Raw genomic sequence first — 16,156 nt, forward strand, 5'->3', positions numbered from 1 at the left:
GCCTGCAGCCGCAGTAAAATGAGTTTAACTCAAGAGAGTTTTTTTTGGGATGCGTTAGACAAACGCCGCGTGCATAGCACGCACTGTTATCCCCAATTGGATACCCACCCGGGCTGGACGCCAGACGCTCTCATTATGTATATAATGTGTACTATGTAGTGAGTACTTTAATCTGATACAATCTAAATTCTAAAGTCACAACTAGACACAGGATGAGGTGAAATGATGACAAACTTTTGATTACAACTTTCAATTATTTCATCCATTAGCTTATTATCCACAATCCAAGGAAAAAAGAAAAGAAAACTACAAAACGACCAGTCCAAGAAAGAAGAACAAAACTTCACAATTACAAGCAATCTATTTGAAGAAAATGTAACTACTATCTCCTTGTCCTTGGAAAAAATGGCATCTGCATCTTCCTTGACAAATTTCACTATGTATAATATGTTGCTAATAACGACAACATTTGATAGCTCTCTGAAAATTTTCAGGTGTACTCGAAATATGGCATCAGATTTCGTTGAGGAAGGTGCAGTAAGAACTTTTTTCCACCGGCAAGATGAATTTTTTGTGAGCTGAAAATAATATAAGTTTCAACCAGCATTTGCTCATAGAACTCCACTTACATAGATCTTGTTGTAGAGGCATGGTGTCCCGGGCCAAACTTTGCAATGCGCAAAGAGGACCGTGCGACACTTGCTAGCAAGTAAGTCAGCCAAGTGAGTACCTTGCAAGGAACAATGAAAGCCACACGATATTAAAATGGAGCTAGCGGCAAGAAAGAACACAATTATATAAATGTTGGGCAACAACGAAGAACAATGAATAATAGAAAGAAAAGATCAATGAGTAATCTCATTGGACACAGATGATTGAATAATTCCTCTTTTATTGATGGTAAGACGGTAAGGGAGGCAAAAGTACATGTGCTTACCTATACTAGTTTTGTAGTCCGAACTATGCCGACTAGGAACCCCTCCCCAAAGAGCATATCGGACTTAAATGACTAAGGCCGTGAGAAACGTGCACTTGGCCGATGATACTAAATGCTAAAATAAAATAAATTACATAAGCAAAACACCCCATGCACACAAGCAACCAACCAAAGGCTTAACTAATGACCCTAGACAAGCTTGCTTGTGGCATTACAAGTGCGGCCCCTAATACAAGACATGGTGACAAACAATAAGAGGATTCTGTCAATTTAAATCTATATAGTTTAACTGCGAATTTCGCTGCCACTAAGAGCTGGTGGGGATGATGGTTCCGACGTAACCAAATCCACAGATCAAGAACGTGATGGTTTGGAGGAAAAGGTATATAAAGTACTTGTTCTTCCCATGTACATAATCGTAGCATCCGCAGAAGAACAGAAACAATCCAAATCCCAGCTCCAACATGTGCAGTCTGTTAATGACAAACAAAGATTCAACATCAATAAATTTTCATATTTTCAGTAAAGGGTATATAGAAATGTTGAAAGAATAACCAAACCAATAGAGGACAAAGCAATTAAGAAGTAATTGAAAACAATGTCTTGGGAGTTGGGATTCATACCACTAACAGTTAATACAAAATTTTCTAAGCCCACATGTTGTTCTATATTTCTCACCCTAAAATACTCCTAGGAGTCGTCTGCTGTCATATTCTAGCGGTTGATTTATGTAATGACCTATGCAAAGATTCTTAGTTGAACTGGTAAAACAGAGAAAAAATTGTTCTTACTTGTGGAGTAGGTCATCTTGTCTAATAATTTAAGCATAAACTACATGTGGTTGGTTTAATACCAATGCATATAGTTCTGCAGAAAAAGACAGGCTCTGGGTGGTCCAGTGTAGATGTGGTGTCAATGCAAATAGTTACAAATTTCTATGCAAACACATGACAAAGTAAATTAAGAATGACAGTAAGTCTGCAGCAGAAAGAATTTCAAGTGTTGATGAACTTTTACCTGTTGCCAAACTTGAACTTTGGTTTCTTGAAGAATTTGGGGGCTGGTTTGTTCTTGGCAGCATCTCCCAGTTTCTCGGTGACAACCCATTCATTGGCTCTCCCGGCTCCGAATAGGCCGATTAAAGTTGCCTTGGTCCGGTGCAAGGACATCACATTCTCGAAAAGGATCCAGTACAACAAAAGGTGAACTGACCTGCAAATTGAAGAAGATTTTTCATAAGCTACATGGAAGTGTAAATAGACAGACGAGTGATGAAGAAACCAAATGCAGAGTCTACATTACCTTGGAGTTCCAACTGAGTTAAGGATGGCAATGATGGAAGGAATATAAACTGCTCCCCAAATTGGAACATCAACTTCAGGAACAAAAATGGTCAGGGGAAGCACAACACAGTAAAAGAAGAAAGTCACCATGTGGACAATGATCTTCCTAACAAAGAAGAAACTGTAGATGACATAGAATTTCTTCCACAATGTAACTTTCTGCAGCAGTAGGAAAAAAATGACGTTAGAAAATGTCTTGGATTAGTAAAATGTGTGAATATTTTGTCATCCAATTAAACTCGCCTCATTCATTGCTATTTCCATGACAATTTTCCTGAACAGATTAGCTGGACCACAAGACCATCGGTGCTGCTGGTTACGGTAGTCATTGAAGGTACTAGGAAGTTCACTTTTCACCTGAACCGAAGATAATTAATCAGTATTCGAGTTCATGTCATGTAACTTCGCACAGATAAGTAAATCGCAAATATAACTTCACACCATCTACCTGAAGGTCACCAAGGTACAAAAATTTCCAGCCTCTGAGACCAGCTCGGACAGCAAGATCCATATCCTCCACTGTTGAACGATCTTTCCACCCACCTGCCTCATTAATAGTAGCAATTCTCAACACACCAGCAGTTCCTGCAATATATCAATATGTCAAATACAACTGCTACAGTTGTAAATGGAAGATGAAAATGAGCAGTATCCATTTCATTGTTTAAAAATGATCATCTCTGTAAGAACGATCAGAGTAAAACTATGTGCAATAATGTGATAAAAACTTGTTTACCAGGGGGTTGAACAGAAACTTGACAATGAAAATGCACATATGTATTTAAGTTAGAGAAAACATCACAAATGGTGTATGAACTTTAGGCATTTTTATACTTTGGTGTATCAACTTTCATAACTATCAGAATGGTGTATCAAGTTTGCTCCAATCTTTCATTTTGGTGCACGCCGTTAAATTTTCAGTTATCTTTGCAAAAAAAAAAAAAAAAAAAAACTGACAAAACTAAAGGAAAGATAACGGAATTTTTTTTTTTTGCAAAAATAACGGAAAATTTAACGGCGTACACCAAAATGAAATATTTGAGCAAACTTGATACACCATTCTGATAGTTATGAAAGTTAGTACACCAAAGTGTAGAAATGCCTAAAATTCATACACCATTAGTGAATATATCCCTTTAAATTAAAGTCATGGATCGGTCAAGGATCCACTAAAATCAAGACAAAAACATTAAACCTTTAAATGAGAATAATCAATGTCAATTGATCCACAAGTTTGACTTTTGAAGATCAAATTTTCTTGTTTAAAAACCAACAACTTTGGCAACGGTTAGATTTTAGATGTAACCTAGCACTCCATTAAATTAGACCACAACATGACTGCTGATGCTGATGATAATGATATAATGACGATGACACTCCAACATCTCCCGGCACCTCTAGTTGTCGAAGCTAAAGGCTTGGTCTAGCAGACTTGGTCAGAATTATTTTCCAGTCACTCTCACATACCAACTAAGAACCAGAAAATGAAAGAACCAAGCTTGGTCCTGGCATAGGGAACTGACATTAAAAACAAACCATATGAATGAGAAAAATAACTCACCGTTGAAGCTAAAGAAGGCATGTGTTGCTGACCCAACTTCTTGTTCAACTGTGAAATGGTAATCCAATGACATCTCTTGCATTCTTGTCAGCAAGCACTCGTCCGCGTTCACTACAAAACCAATGTCAATGTCATTACTCACCAAAAATAAAAAATAAAAAATAAAATAAAAATATAATTGCGGCCCCCATCAATAATAGAAAAGAAAAATACATAAGAATGGATTCAAATTTGCCCACCCAATAAAAAGCTATCATGTATGATAACTCATAATTATAGGCTAACTATGGTTAACTTAATAAATTCTCAGAAAAGAGAAAAAGTAATTTAATAATAATATAACTAATATACATTATTATGAAATTATTCATTAAATAAACAAATCATAAACCCTTTCGTCTTCTAATTGCTCTGGCTTTTCTTTTTCTCCAGTTCACTATTATATTTGTCTTCTGCCATCAGTCCATCACTAATCATTATCGTCTTATTTATTTATTTATTTATTTATTTTTTCTGGTTAAGCCCAGCAGAGTCATTGGCTGGCCCAACTTACTCCCCACCCACATTGAGCCGAAACTTCAGAGTCGAGCTTTGTACATTGACCGTTTGTTCATCGAATTCGACCAAATTGGTTGGATGGAATATATCCGACATAGGTATAAGCTCAATCCCGTTCACGAAAGAATATGACTTCTTATGTGACAAAGTGGGGGTGAACGTGATGTTGAGATTCCCGGACTTGATAAGAATGAGTGAACCAAGAATATGAGAAACAAGAACAATGAGAGAATATGTTTTACAGGAAAACAAGAACAATGAGAGAATATGTTTTCCTACACTTGCTGGAATTTAATCTCAATAGCTCTGTATCAAATCAAAGTACATACTCTGGTTTCATGGAAGTAAAAGGTTACATATCTACCTGGAAACCAAATGGTGGTTTGGCTTTCATTTTCTGTGTAATTTTTTCTTTCTTTCTGTTTTAATTCTTTTGTCTGCGTTTTTGGTACTACATGGACGGAACGTTAGGATAGGAGGTAGTTACTAGATCGAGTAACTGAGATGATGATAAGTGACAAACTGACTGCAAAAGATGAATATAGCAGTGAAAAGATGAATTTACACCCCCCCCCCCCCCCCCAACAATTTAGGGAGAGCTGACTCTGTTCCGTCTGATCCGGACAATCCAGGAGCGGTAGTAATTCAACCCCATGTCACTAACTACAATCCTTGGTAGCTTGCCGCAAAATGACAAATCTACCTCGCATTTCTAGCACCGTTTCTGGCAGTTTCGGGTACTGCAGTTATACATCACTCATTTGTTCTGAAAATTTAACTTACGACATATTACATTATTAAACTATGAGTAACGTGATGAAGTACTCCACAATGTACCAAAATAACATAACACACTATCAAAAGAGAACATTTCCAAAACGGGAAGCTTGTGCTATGATTATTTCTATATTAGGTCGTTTTCAATTAAGGGCATGTTTACTTACTTGGAATGGGAGGGAATGATTACTGGGTAAAAGTATTCCTACATTTACTAACACATAAAGGAATCGGAGTGATTCTGGATAAAAGTATTCATGCGTTTACTAACACATAAAGGAATCAGAATGATTTCGGATAAAAATATTTCTGCGTTTACTAACACATGAAGGAATTAGAATGAATGTAGGTTCCACCTCTTTATAAGGAATCAATTCCTGAATAATCAGGAATTTGATTACGAATGGGAGAGATGAGTTTAGGAATCAACTCCTCCGGAATCAATACCGATTGCTTTCTTCTCCCATTCCAGTTGTCTCCGATTCATGATTAGTTTCCATTCCAAGTAAGTAAACGTGCCATAAGACGTAATGGGAAGATTGAAACACCTTGATTCCTGGCACTAAAACTAAAACACCTAAAGACAGCAGAAATTTCAGAAACGTGGGTGCCTTGATGTAGTAGGGCTAAGTAGACAAACAAGTGTCATGATCAGGTGGCCTGCAATGGTAAGCCACCCCCTTGATTGAAGGATTTCCCTCTATAACAGGCCCCCCCCCCGCCGCCGACGAAAACAAAAGGCTTTTACCCCAAATGAAAAAAAATAAAAACCAAGACCACCGACACCTTCTGGAAAAAAGTAGAAGAGAGAAAGTCACAAACAATACCTGAATTTTAGGTCATTCATCACAATGGTTCCTAAACTTCATAAACTATCACTTTAGTATCTCAATTTCTTATTTTTAACTACAATTCATATCTGCCATCTTTAACTCTATTAAGTCAAATCACGTGCGATCAAACATTTTTTTTTCAGGGTATTTTGGTCTTACTCTCTCTCCCTCGTTCTCTTTACTCTCTTGCTTGTTATGAAATTATGCAAACTCTGCATAAACTAAAGCTAATGGGTTCCATCACTTCCATGACTGTCCACCTTTTGTAAATCCGATAAACTACCTTCATTAGTGGCGTATCATCCTTAGCTGCAAAGATGTGAAAAACAATTTAGCAATTGAAAAAAAAAAAAAGCATGCTCCCTGTAATCAAATTCCGGTGCCTGTAATAGCATTTATCCCCTCAGAAAGATGAGATATTTTCCACACAAAGCTAGCTTCCCCCATACAATATATCTTGTATTTAGGAGCAGAATTATTGTTCCTCCTCTATCGTTTTTCAGCAATGGGGTATGAAAGTTAAGAATAGCTTAAAGTTTGGAAACTATTCGTAACATTTTCCCAAAAAATAATGAGAGCGCAATTAATGAGTTTAAAAATAATTAACAATAATAATAATGAAATTAGTTAATGGAATAATTAATTACCGAATCTCCAACGTGCTTGAACCAAAGCAATTTCGGGGTTCTGAACCAAGAAAGGGATGGCTCGCCTGAGAAAGTCTGGCTCGGGTCGGAAATCGGCGTCCATTATAGCCACGTACTCGCAGTGTTTCACGTAGCTTCGTTTCAAACCTTCTTTCAATGCACCTGCTTTGTATCCTCCTCTAGTTTCTCTGATTTGGTACACTATGTTTATGCCTTTTCTCGCCCACCTCTGACACTCTGCCTCTACCATTTTCTGCATTCATTCAATTTTTTGCTAATTTTAATCACCAGCCCATTTTCATATATCGAATTATAAGCAAAATCCAGGGAAGAATTCAGTGCACCGACGTGCATTTACACCGACATAAATGGATGGTTAGATTATATTAAATACATTCTTAGGTTATTAATAAAAGGACTAAATACTGTTTAGTCGTTGAGCTTTTGACCATAAAACACTTCAGTCCCTGACCTTCTAATTTCACACGTTTAGTCCCTGTAGTTCAAAATTTCAGACCAATAGGTCATTGCCGTCTAAAAGTCGCGGCGAAATATCTATTATACCCACAGTTCTTTTTTTTTTAATAAATTAAAAATGAAATGAATCATCCAGGACTTGATTGTATTTATAGGAACCTTGATTGTAGGGTCAGTTGAATCATCTAGGACTTGGATCACAAGACGATCGGACGGCCACGACAGCCCACATGCAGCTCCAATGGAGATCTTGTAGACCTGAAAACACATAACATGAATTTAGGCTTTTTTCCCAGACGGACCCAGAAATTGATTATGGTAAAAAAAAAAAAAAGACGAGCACAGCGTAATAATGGTAATTAACAACGAGGCATTATCATTATCATCAACCTCTCTTTCATTGAACATGGGGATTTGAACAAGCACCATTGGGAAATTGGAACTACCCAATCCCAAATCCTCCTGAATGGGCTCATAGTTGTAGCGCTTCTCTGGCTTTTTCCAGAACATTTTGACCAACACAATGACAATACCCATGTAGACCCTCTCTACAAAGAGCATGAGAACCATGGCTAGTGAGACATAGACTCCCACTCTAAGCAGAGGAACTATCAATGGCGCTTTGATTAGCTCCCAAATCAGCCCAATTTGGCCTGCAATGTCAAAGCTACTCCCACCCTGGAATGTCTCTGGTATCAGAACTTTGGTACTCTCAGCCATAGTTCCTGTCTCCCTCTCTCCCTACAGAGAAAAATGAAATGAACAGGGGGTAATTGGAATTGGAAGTACCAGATCTCTCTCACTTTTATAGTCAGTTTTGACCAGATATCCTCTTGCAATGAAGAGAATCCTATATTGTTCCCAAGTGAGTGGCTCAATTTCATTATTGCCCAATGTCCAGTTTTTCCTTGCTTGGAGTGCAGAGCCCACAAAAGATTTCTATCATTTCATTATTGCCCAGTGACTCAATTTTCTGGCGGCTACTCATTCTTCTTCTAGTTCTCTCTCAATAATAATAACCAAATATACATATTTGATCCATCTGTTGGAGTTCAACTTTGCAAAATGTCATTTGCCACATAAGCTGTCAAATTCAAATTTGACAAAAAAAAATTTGACATCTTTGTTGGAGTTGCTCTCACAAAGTCAAAAAGAACGGAACAGTCATTTTGGACTCATAGAATCTCTGCTCTTTGATAATCTCTATTCATTTAATCTTTTAATGTTTTTTAATTTTCCAAAAGAAAATAATTTGTTTTAATTAGCTTAAATTTTCCTACTTATTTCAGTTTTACACACCTGATTTTTTTCTGGCCTCTTCATTTTCCACTCCTTTCTTATGAACTTCCAAATTCAAATTGGAACATTAGTCGAGTGGCACAAATCGGCTGCTAGTTTAATCTCTTAGAATATATGAATTTCAGGGTTTTACCCATAATTTCCTTTTGTGACAATTTTCTTCTAAATTTCTTGTACCTTTTCAGATTTTGCACACCTCAAGGAAAAAGAAAAAGAAATATTGTTGTCTTCCTTGCTTGGAGATTACAGAGCCCACAAAAGATTACAACCTCTCAGACCATCTCCAACGATGGTGTCAAAATCCACCGTGGAGCTCCAACAGATAGAAAAGACAGTTCAATATCTCTCAAACCCATCCTTCAATTCCACGGTGGAAGACAGTTCTTGTTTCTTCTGTAAAAAATGACAGCCTCTACTCATCTGTCATTTTCTTTTTTTAGAGCATCTCCAACAAATGTGTTAAAAAATTTGGGTCAAATTTGAACTTGACAGATGATGTGGTATTTGACAATTTTGTTATATTTATACTTCAACCCATCAGTTAAAATAAATGTATATTTTATTAAAACACAAAATGCACGATCACATCTTCTTGTCCTTCTGTTTCCTTCTTCTCCTCCTTTTTCTGCTCTTCTGTTTAAATCTCTATCTTCCTTATGTTTCTCTCTTTTCTCCTCCCTTCCTTCTCCTTCATCATCTCTATCCAAAATCGATCACTCATTCTTCAACTCAAATCCAGCTACATAAGCTCAAATTGCTCAACAGCAAAAACAATCACATAAACATCCAAAACTAGGAAAACCCAGGTAAATAAACAATTACATACACAAATATGATGAAAACCCAGAAAAGATTTTGAAAACCCAGAAACAGAGCATACAAAGAAGGCTCCACAACAACAACCCCTTTCATCTTCTTCATCAAATCAATCACAGAGAGACTTTTACAGAAAACCCACAGACCCCATTTCTTGCTTTCTAGTTTTATCTGTGAAACTTGAACCAAGACTAGAAGTTTTGCTTTGGTCTAGGTACCGGGTATGAAGAAAGAGAGAGAGATGAGAAAGAATGAGAGAGTAGGTAAGAAAAACTATTAAAAAAAAAAAAAGACAGAACGCAAAGAACTGGTTTCTTGGATGAGAATGATGAATCTGGGTGTTCTAAGTTAGTTGTTCTAATTGGTGATTTTATTGGATCGGATTGTATATTCTTGGGTTTAAGCAATTGGGTATGATTCTGGGTAAGAAGAAAGAGAGAGAGAGATAAGAGAGAAGGAGAGAGAAAGAATAAAAAAAGAAAAGACAGAAAGGTTTGGATATGTCAAATTTGACAGATTGGTTTGATATGTCAAATCCATGTAAGATTTGACAAATCTGTTGGAGTTGAGTTACTATGTCATTTCCTACTGTTGCCTTGTCTATCTGGAAAAAGACCTATCCGTTTGAGATGGTCTTATTGTTTCTCTCATTCTCCCTCTTCCTCTTCTCACCTTCGTCCTACCCAGACCGGAGCCACCCATGGCAGACCTTCAATCATTCTTGCCTCTCTATTTCTTCCTACTATGTCGGAGATCAGATCGGAGAGTGAGGTTGCATAGAAAATCAAGGATTAGATCAGACCAGGTGCTTCTTGATTGATTAGGTGATCTCAATGAAGACTGGGAATATGAGATTTTGATGAAGCAATTGCAAAGTTTTGATGGGTAATGAGATTTAATCTTCTACTTTTTTATGGATATGTTGTTTTAATTACCTCTGTGCATATGCCTCTCACAGTACTGAGAATATGGGTATGCGTCCTTTGAACACCTCTTTTTTTTACCATCTAGTCTTCTACACCTTCATGGCTCTCTGAGTCTATCTTTCTGTCGAAGCCCATATCATAGCAAGTCACCCAACTGTTTCAATTCAATTAATTGAACCACCCCCAGCAGGTATTTAATTACCATTGTAGTTTGGATTGCAGAAGGATTGCATAAGTTTTCTGCCATTGAAGAATTTCTGGCGGGCTACTCATTCTTCTTCAAGTTCTCTCTCTTAATAATAATAAACTAATATACATATTTGACCCATTTGTTGGAGTGCAACTTTGCAAAATGTCATTTTCCACATAAGCTGTCAAATTCAAATTTGACAAAAAAAATTTGAAATCTTTGTTGGAGTTGCTCTCACAAAGTCAAAAAGAACATTACCATCATTTTGGACTCATAGAATCCCTTCTCTTTGATAATCTCTATTCATTTAATTTATTAATATTTTTTAATTTTCCAAAAGAAAATAATCTGTTTTAATTAGCTTAAATTTTTGTACTTATTTAAGTTTTACACACCTGATTTTTTTCTGGCCTCTTCATTTTCCACTCTTTCCTTATGAACTTCCGAATTCAAATCGGATCATTAGTCGAGTGGCACAAATCGGCTACCAGTTTAATCTCTTAGAATATATAAATTTTAGGGTTTTACCCACCCATAATTTCCTTTTGTGACAATTTTCTTCTAGATTTCTTGTACCTTTTCAGATTTTGCACACCTCAAGGAAAAACAAAAAGAATTATTTTTGTCTTCCTTCCTACTTCTAGTCACTTCATTCACTCTCTTTATGAACTTTTAGAATACAAATCTAAGCATTAACTGAGAAGTGACAAGATCAACAGAATATTTAAATGCATAAAATTACACAAGTTCTCACTACGTGCATAAGAAGTTCAACAAAAGTCAACCAACAATATTATAACATCATTCCCGTCTTTCTGAGTTTCTGACCATATATAACTAAGAAATTAAGTCGATGGTTTTCGGTCTCTTATATCAAAATGTATATTCAAGTACCCATAACATATGATTATGATTCATATCTAGTGCTTGATTATGCAAGGTTTCAAATTTCAGTTTCAGTTTCGATTTCGGTACTTCAAATTTAAGAAAATTTTGGAGAAAGTATCGATTTCGGTGGAAATTTTGGTTAAAAATAAAGAAATCATATTAATTGCATTTATAAAATGATATTTTTGAATGAACTTTTACATAGACTAAACTAACCTATAATAAACCTATTTACAATGTAACCTCTCTAAAATTATACATTTATAATAGAATTGTGATATTTAATATGTACAAGTAATTAACTAATACTGTAGTAGGTTGCTAAACTGGCGTTTTTATCTTTATGTAATTATAAATGTGCTGTTTATTGACAATGTAAATGTGATATTTTTTTTTTTTTTTATGATGGTTGGAACCCAGTTGAATTGTCATTGTTCCACAATATATATATATATATATATATATATATATATATCATCACTCAACCTTGACTAACTCAAACCTGACTAAATGGTGTACAAGTTGAATTGTCATTGTTTCAAAATATATAAATCACTCAACATTGATTACCTCAAACCTGACTAAATGGCGTACAAGTTGAATTGTTATTAATTGTTTCACAATATATATATATATATATATATATAGATCACTCAACAATGATGAACTCAAACCTGACTAAATGGCGTACAAGTTGAATTGTCAATACTCAACCATGCCTAACTTAACCTTGACTAAATGGCGTACAAGTTGAATTGTCAATGACGTATAAGTTGAATTGTCATTGTTCCACAATATATAAATCACTCAACCTTTACTAAATGGTGTACAAGTTGAATTGTCATTGTTCCACACTAAATGGCATACAAGTTGAATTAGGACAATGCATATAAAAGCACCGTTTGAGTAATACTAGTCTTACCCAAGGTTTCAAATTTCGGTTTCGGTACTTCAAATTTAAGAAAATTTCGGAGAAAGTTTCGATTTCGGTTAAAAATAAAGAATTCATATTAATTGCATTTATAAAATGATAGTTTTGAATGAAACTTTCACATAGACTAAACTAACCTATAATAAACCTATTTACAGTTAGCCTCTCTAAAATTATACATTTATAATAGAATTGTGATATTTAATATGTACAAGTAATTAACTAGTACTGTAGTAGGTTGATAAACTGGTGCTTTTATCTATATGTAATTATAATTGTGCTGTATATTGATTGTTTGAACCCAAAATTAATATTTTTCCTGACAAGGGGTGTCTCGAGAGAATCCAGGCCAATATTCGTGGCCCAAGCCATATATTTTCCTCAACTTCGGAATATATTATTAGAGGCTAAATAAAACCTACTTGGAGACTAAACAATCCAGAGGCAAATCTCGATATTTATCGGATTACTAGTAATTATCAAGATATTTGATAATTAATGGTAATTTGCTTGGTTGTCAAGACTGTGCAAGACGGGAAGATAAATATACAGACTGCATGTATGGCTGAGATTATGCGAGCTGTCAAGAGCGCGAACAGTTTGGGTAGGAATCAATCATCTTGATTGCAATCATCAAGGAAAGTATATATAATCTTATTATGTATATATAGTTGCCCATGCAATTAAGGCTTACGGTGGGTCAAAATGTGGGTCATGCAAGCAATGAAAGGTTATTGAGGATGGCTGGACGTGGGGGAGATGGTAAGGATATAATCATCCTTGATTACAATTAAACAAGGGATATATATATATATATATATATATATATATATATATATATATGGAAGGCGTGCATGCCTAGAAGTTGATTCTCAAAAGGCAACTACCTTGACTAGCTACAAATTAGCTACGTCCCAAAGGCAATTAATCTTGCCTAGAAGATCGCTACGTTACAGAGGCAATCTCTTGTTGCCTACGATAGTTATCAAGAGTATTAAGAGTTTTGATTCAATTAAAGGCCAATAACTGTGGCCTAAAATATAGCTTCAAATATTTCATTCCTGTTAGGAAGGTGAATCTGCAGCAGCCTATATATATGGACGCTAAAAACGAACAATGAGACAGCAACTCTTCAATCAACTAACCGCACAGATTATCAAAGTCTCTCCGGAGCAAACCTACCTTCAATCTTGTTGAAACCAGCGAAGCAAGGGTAACGCCCTCGCAACCCAGCGAAGCTAAAGTCACACTTTAGCAAAACCCGTGTTTTCTCCTACTTCCCGGTGATTGCTCTGTTCAGTCTACAATATATGGATCACTCAACCTTGACTAACTCAAACCTGACTAAATGGCGTACAAGTTGAATAGTCAATAACGTACAAGTTGAATTGTCATTGTTCCACAATATATAGATGACTCAACCTTGACTAACTCAACCTTGACTAAATGGCGTACAAGTTGAATTGTCATTGTTCCACACTAAATGGCGTAAAATTTGAATTCGGACAATGCAAATAAAAGCATCTTTTCAGTAATATTAGTCTTACCCAAGCTTTCAAATTTCGATTTCAATTTTGATTTCGGTATTTCAAATTTAAGGAAATTTCAGAGAAAGTTTCGATGTTGGTTAAAAATAAAGAATTCATATTAATTGCATTTATAAAATGATTTTTTTGAATGAAACTTTTACATAGACTAAACTAACCTATAGTAAACCTATTTACAATGTAGCTTCTCTAAAATTATACATTTATAATAGAATTGTGATATTTAATATGTACGAGTAATTGACTAGTACTGTAGTAGGTTGCTAAACTGGTGTTTTTATCTATATGTAATTATAATTGTGTTGTATATTGATAATGTGAATGTGATTTACTTTTTTTGTTTTTTTTTTAATGGCTGGAACCCAGTTGAATTGTCATTGTTTCACAATATATAGATCACTCAACATTGATTAACTCAAACCTGACTAAATGGTGCACAAGTTGAATTGTCAATGGCATACAAGTTGAATTGTCATTATTTCACAATATATAGATCACTCAACATTGATTAACTCAACCTGACTAAATGGTGTACAAGTTGAATTGTCATTGTTCCACACTAAATGGCATATAAGTTGAATTTGGACAACACATATAAAAGCACCGTTTGAGTAATACTAGTCTTACTAAGCTTTCAAATTTGGGTTTGGGTTTCGATTTCGGTACTTCAAATTTAAGGAAATTTCGGACAAAGTTTCAATTTCGGTTAATTGCATTTATAAAATGATATTTTTGAATGAAACTTTCACATAGACTAAACTAACATATAATAAACCTATTTACAATGTAGCCTCTCTAAAATTATACATTTATAATATAATTGTGATATTTAATATGTACAAGTAATTAACTAGTACTATAGTAGGTTGATAAACTGGTGTTTTTATCTATATGTAATTATAATTGTGCTGTATCTATACTATTATTAAGAGAAGAGAGCTTGCTCCCCATAACTGAATTTTTTTTACCAATTTACCCTTTATATATTAAAAAACTTTGAATCAGAAATAATCAACAGGGATAATAAAGTCAATTTATAAAATAAAAATAAAAATAAAAATAGTGGAAACGTGGTAGGTTTGTATGAGGAAACTCCCCACTACCTCTCCACACTCTTGAAAAAAAAAAACATCCCTACCCACAATGCGTGTAGGCCCATGCCAGAGAGAGATCCTAATTTTCAATTGCTCTCACGACTTTATGATACGGAATGCTCTGACGAGTCCGAGTATTGATTGTTTGAACCCAAAATTAACATTTTTCCTGACAAGGGGTGTCTCGAGAGAATCTAGGCCAATATCTGTGGCCCAAGCCATATATTTTCCTCAACTTCGTAATATATTATTTAGAGATTAAATAGAACCTACTTGGAGACCAAACAATCTAGAGGAAAATCTCGATATTTATCAGATTACTAGTAATTATCAAGATATTTGATCATTAATGGTAATTTGCTTGGTTATCAAGATTGTGCAAGTCGGGAAGATAAATATGCAGGCTGCATGTATGGCTGAGATTATGCGAGCTGTCAAGAGCGCGAACAGTTTGGGTAGGAATCAATCATCTTGATTGCAATCATCAAGAAAAGTATATATATAATCTTATGGATTAATTTCAGTTTATCCCCCTGAAGTTTGGGGATGTCATCAGTTCACCCCCCGGACTCTCAATTTCACTTTTTTACCCCCTAAACTTTCTAATTTGTGTCTTCCGTGCCCAATTTCTGCTGCTCTGGACGTTAAATCCAAGTGTTGAGGGCTAAAATGGTCATTTTATGACCGAATAATTATACAAAATAAGCCTTGCAAGAGGTGAGGTTCGAACCCACAACCTCTCTCCCAAGAGCCAAACTCCCCACCGCTGGAGCAAGAGCTATCCTCAATATATTATGTACAAACTTCATATTTATACTCTTTTTAGGCAAGGCCGAATAATTATACAAAATATTAGAAGATATGAGGTTCGAACCCCCAACCTCTTTTATAAAAGCTCAACTCCCCACCACTGGAGCACGAGCTATCAATTGAATAATTTCTACAAACATTATATTTATACTCTTTTTAGGCGAAGCCGAATAATTATACAAAATATATAAACCTTGGAAGACATGAGGTTCAAACCCCCAACCTCTTTCATAAGAGCTCAACTCCCCACCACTAGAGCACAAGCTACCAATTAAACAATTCCTACAATCTTTATATTTATACTCTTCTTAGGTGATAGATTTAAATATTATCTTAGGTGATATATATATATATATATATCTTAATTTCTTTGCTATATATATATTATATATAATATAAGCCTTGGAAATTAAGACTAAGATATTAATATATATCTTCGAACCTCACCTCTTGCAAGGCTTATTTTGTATAATTATTTGGTCATAAAATGACCATTTTAGCCTTCAACATTTGAATTTAACG

The 16,156-nt window shown here is 35.2% G+C and overlaps 1 protein-coding gene across 2 annotated transcripts; it reads right to left on the bottom strand.

Moving 5' to 3' along the window:
- Positions 1-712: 712 nt before the first annotated feature.
- Positions 713-8,048, bottom strand: LOC112165658 (glucomannan 4-beta-mannosyltransferase 2). 2 transcript variants are annotated; one of them, XR_005799091.1, is made up of 10 exons: positions 7,524-8,048; positions 7,293-7,391; positions 6,657-6,909; positions 3,842-3,952; positions 2,729-2,865; positions 2,524-2,637; positions 2,240-2,439; positions 1,955-2,149; positions 938-1,410; positions 713-730 (listed from the first exon to the last, which is right to left on the bottom strand). XR_005799091.1 is itself a non-coding variant. In XM_024302263.2 (9 exons), exons 1-9 carry the CDS (start codon positions 7,851-7,853, stop codon positions 1,245-1,247), a joined length of 1,605 nt encoding a protein of 534 aa, XP_024158031.1. In that variant the 5' UTR covers positions 7,854-8,048; the 3' UTR covers positions 876-1,244. The 2 variants fall into 2 exon arrangements, 1 of the variants encoding a protein (XP_024158031.1); XM_024302263.2 differs by lacking the exon at positions 713-730 and having other exon boundaries at positions 876-1,410.
- Positions 8,049-16,156: the final 8,108 nt, after the last annotated feature.

Source organism: Rosa chinensis, chromosome 5, assembly GCF_002994745.2.
Source record: "Rosa chinensis cultivar Old Blush chromosome 5, RchiOBHm-V2, whole genome shotgun sequence".
Taxonomy (NCBI): Eukaryota; Viridiplantae; Streptophyta; class Magnoliopsida; order Rosales; family Rosaceae; genus Rosa; species Rosa chinensis.

Bases quoted from the DNA above. Each gene is read 5' to 3' on its own strand.
- LOC112165658 (XM_024302263.2), bottom strand. From the start codon at position 7,853: ATGGCTGAGAGTACCAAAGTTCTGATACCAGAGACATTCCAGGGTGGG. The intron at 2,440-2,523 runs GCGAGTTTAATT...CTACTGCTGCAG, and splicing joins TGGAAATAGCAATGAATGAG to AAAGTTACATTGTGGAAGAA. The intron at 1,411-1,954 runs GTAAAAGTTCAT...TGTCATTAACAG, and splicing joins AAGTTCAAGTTTGGCAACAG to ACTGCACATGTTGGAGCTGG.